Source organism: Geotrypetes seraphini, chromosome 16, assembly GCF_902459505.1.
Source record: "Geotrypetes seraphini chromosome 16, aGeoSer1.1, whole genome shotgun sequence".
NCBI lineage: Eukaryota > Metazoa > Chordata > Amphibia > Gymnophiona > Dermophiidae > Geotrypetes > Geotrypetes seraphini.
The window spans coordinates 12,841,757-12,843,426 of record NC_047099.1 but is presented as its reverse complement, the minus strand read 5'-3'; the positions used below and the strand labels follow the sequence as shown (position 1 = coordinate 12,843,426).

The 1,670-nt window shown below is 37.0% G+C and overlaps 1 protein-coding gene across 1 annotated transcript; it reads left to right on the top strand.

Moving 5' to 3' along the window:
- The first annotated feature begins 409 nt into the window (after positions 1 to 409).
- On the top strand, positions 410 to 1,381 carry LOC117349642 (olfactory receptor 1020-like). The gene has a single exon (XM_033923235.1). The coding sequence runs from the start codon at positions 410 to 412 to the stop codon at positions 1,379 to 1,381; it is 972 nt and encodes a 323-aa protein (XP_033779126.1).
- The last annotated feature ends 289 nt before the right edge of the window (positions 1,382 to 1,670 follow it).

Below are 1,670 nucleotides of genomic sequence, written 5' to 3'. Positions count from 1 at the left end.
TGTTGAGCAGGGTTCAATGTTCGCTAATGTTAACTATATGACCTAGAAATGGAAGACATAAAGTTTGCCATTTTTGCTAAAAGCTCATTTGTATTTGGAGAATTCCAGACTGAGAGAAAACCCAGATAATATTATTCTTAGATGTTTAACCTAATTTCAAAACAAGTCCTGTATTCCTTGAATAAAACATTTCTGTAAATTTATTATCTTTAAATATGAGTACTTTTCAAGTCTTCGGTTTCATGGACTCAGATATCAGCAAAGAAGATTTTTTTCTATAGCAAATAAATAAGATCACTTATCTGTACTTAAATGTTGTTCATACATGATTTCTGAATTAATATACACTTCTGTGTTCATTTCACAGGCTTCTACTCTTTGATTCTCCAAAGCAAATTGATCAAAGTCAATGGAGCTGAGAAATCAAACCACAGTTAAAGAATTCAATCTTCTAGGACTTACCAACCTTCCAGAACTTAAGATTTTTCTCTGTCTGTTCTTCACTGTTGTGTACTTTATAACCCTGGTGGGCAATATTAGTATTATTGTGTTAACGAGGATCGATATACAACTGCAGTCGGCTATGTATCTATTTCTTAGGAACCTGTCTTTCATAGATATATGTTTTTCCTCTTCTGTTTCACCTACCTTGCTGGATACACTCTATTCAGAAGAAACCCATATTTCCTTCTATGGTTGTGCTGTACAGATGTTTACCACCGTTTCATTTGGGACAGCTGAATGCATCCTTCTCGCAATGATGGCCTATGATCGTTATGTGGCCATTTGTAATCCATTTCTCTATGCAGTTATTGTAAACAAGAAACTGTGTCTACAATTGGTGGCATCTTCTTACCTTAGCGGCCTTCTGCATGCAGTTATCCATACTGTGGTTACCTTCCAACTGAACTTCTGTGGTTCCAGTGAGATCTACCATTTCTTTTGTGATATCCCACCCTTGTTAAAACTTGCTTGTTCCGATACAAGAGTTAATGAAATTCTGCTTTTCATCTTCCCAAGCATCTTTGGGGGTGGCAGTCTTCTAATTGTTCTTGCCTCTTATATTTACATTATCTCTGCTATACTGAAGATCCGATCGAGTGAGGGGAGACGGAAGGCCTTCTCAACCTGTGCCTCCCATTTCACTGCTGTGTCATTACTGTATGGTACTTCCATTTTCACTTATGTTAAGCCAGCTTCTATGTATTCTAAGGAACAGGGAAAAGTGCTTTCTTTGGCTTATAGTGTGGTTATTCCCATGTTAAACCCATTGATATACAGTGTAAGGAACAACGAGGTCAAAGCTGCAGTTAAAAAAGTATTGCATAAAAATCAATTGTTTCAAAGTGCAGCGTTTTCTTATAGATTTTGTAGAAGGTAAGATAGTAATAAATATTTTGAATGAAGGATTATAATGTTTCTCCAGTAACTCCTTACAACTTCACCTCTGATTTAAGAATTTGACTTTCTGTATAACCCTGATATATATGTAATCATTAAGGCCCAGATTCTCTATTTGGCGCTGATATCAGCGGCCACCTAAAAAGCAGCCAATTACAAGTCACATGACAATCACATGACGCATGATAATTGCGCGTCAGGGACAAATAGGCGCTGGAAATGTAGGCCAGGGTTTTCCAGGCCTACATTTCCAGTGCCTATCTGTAGAA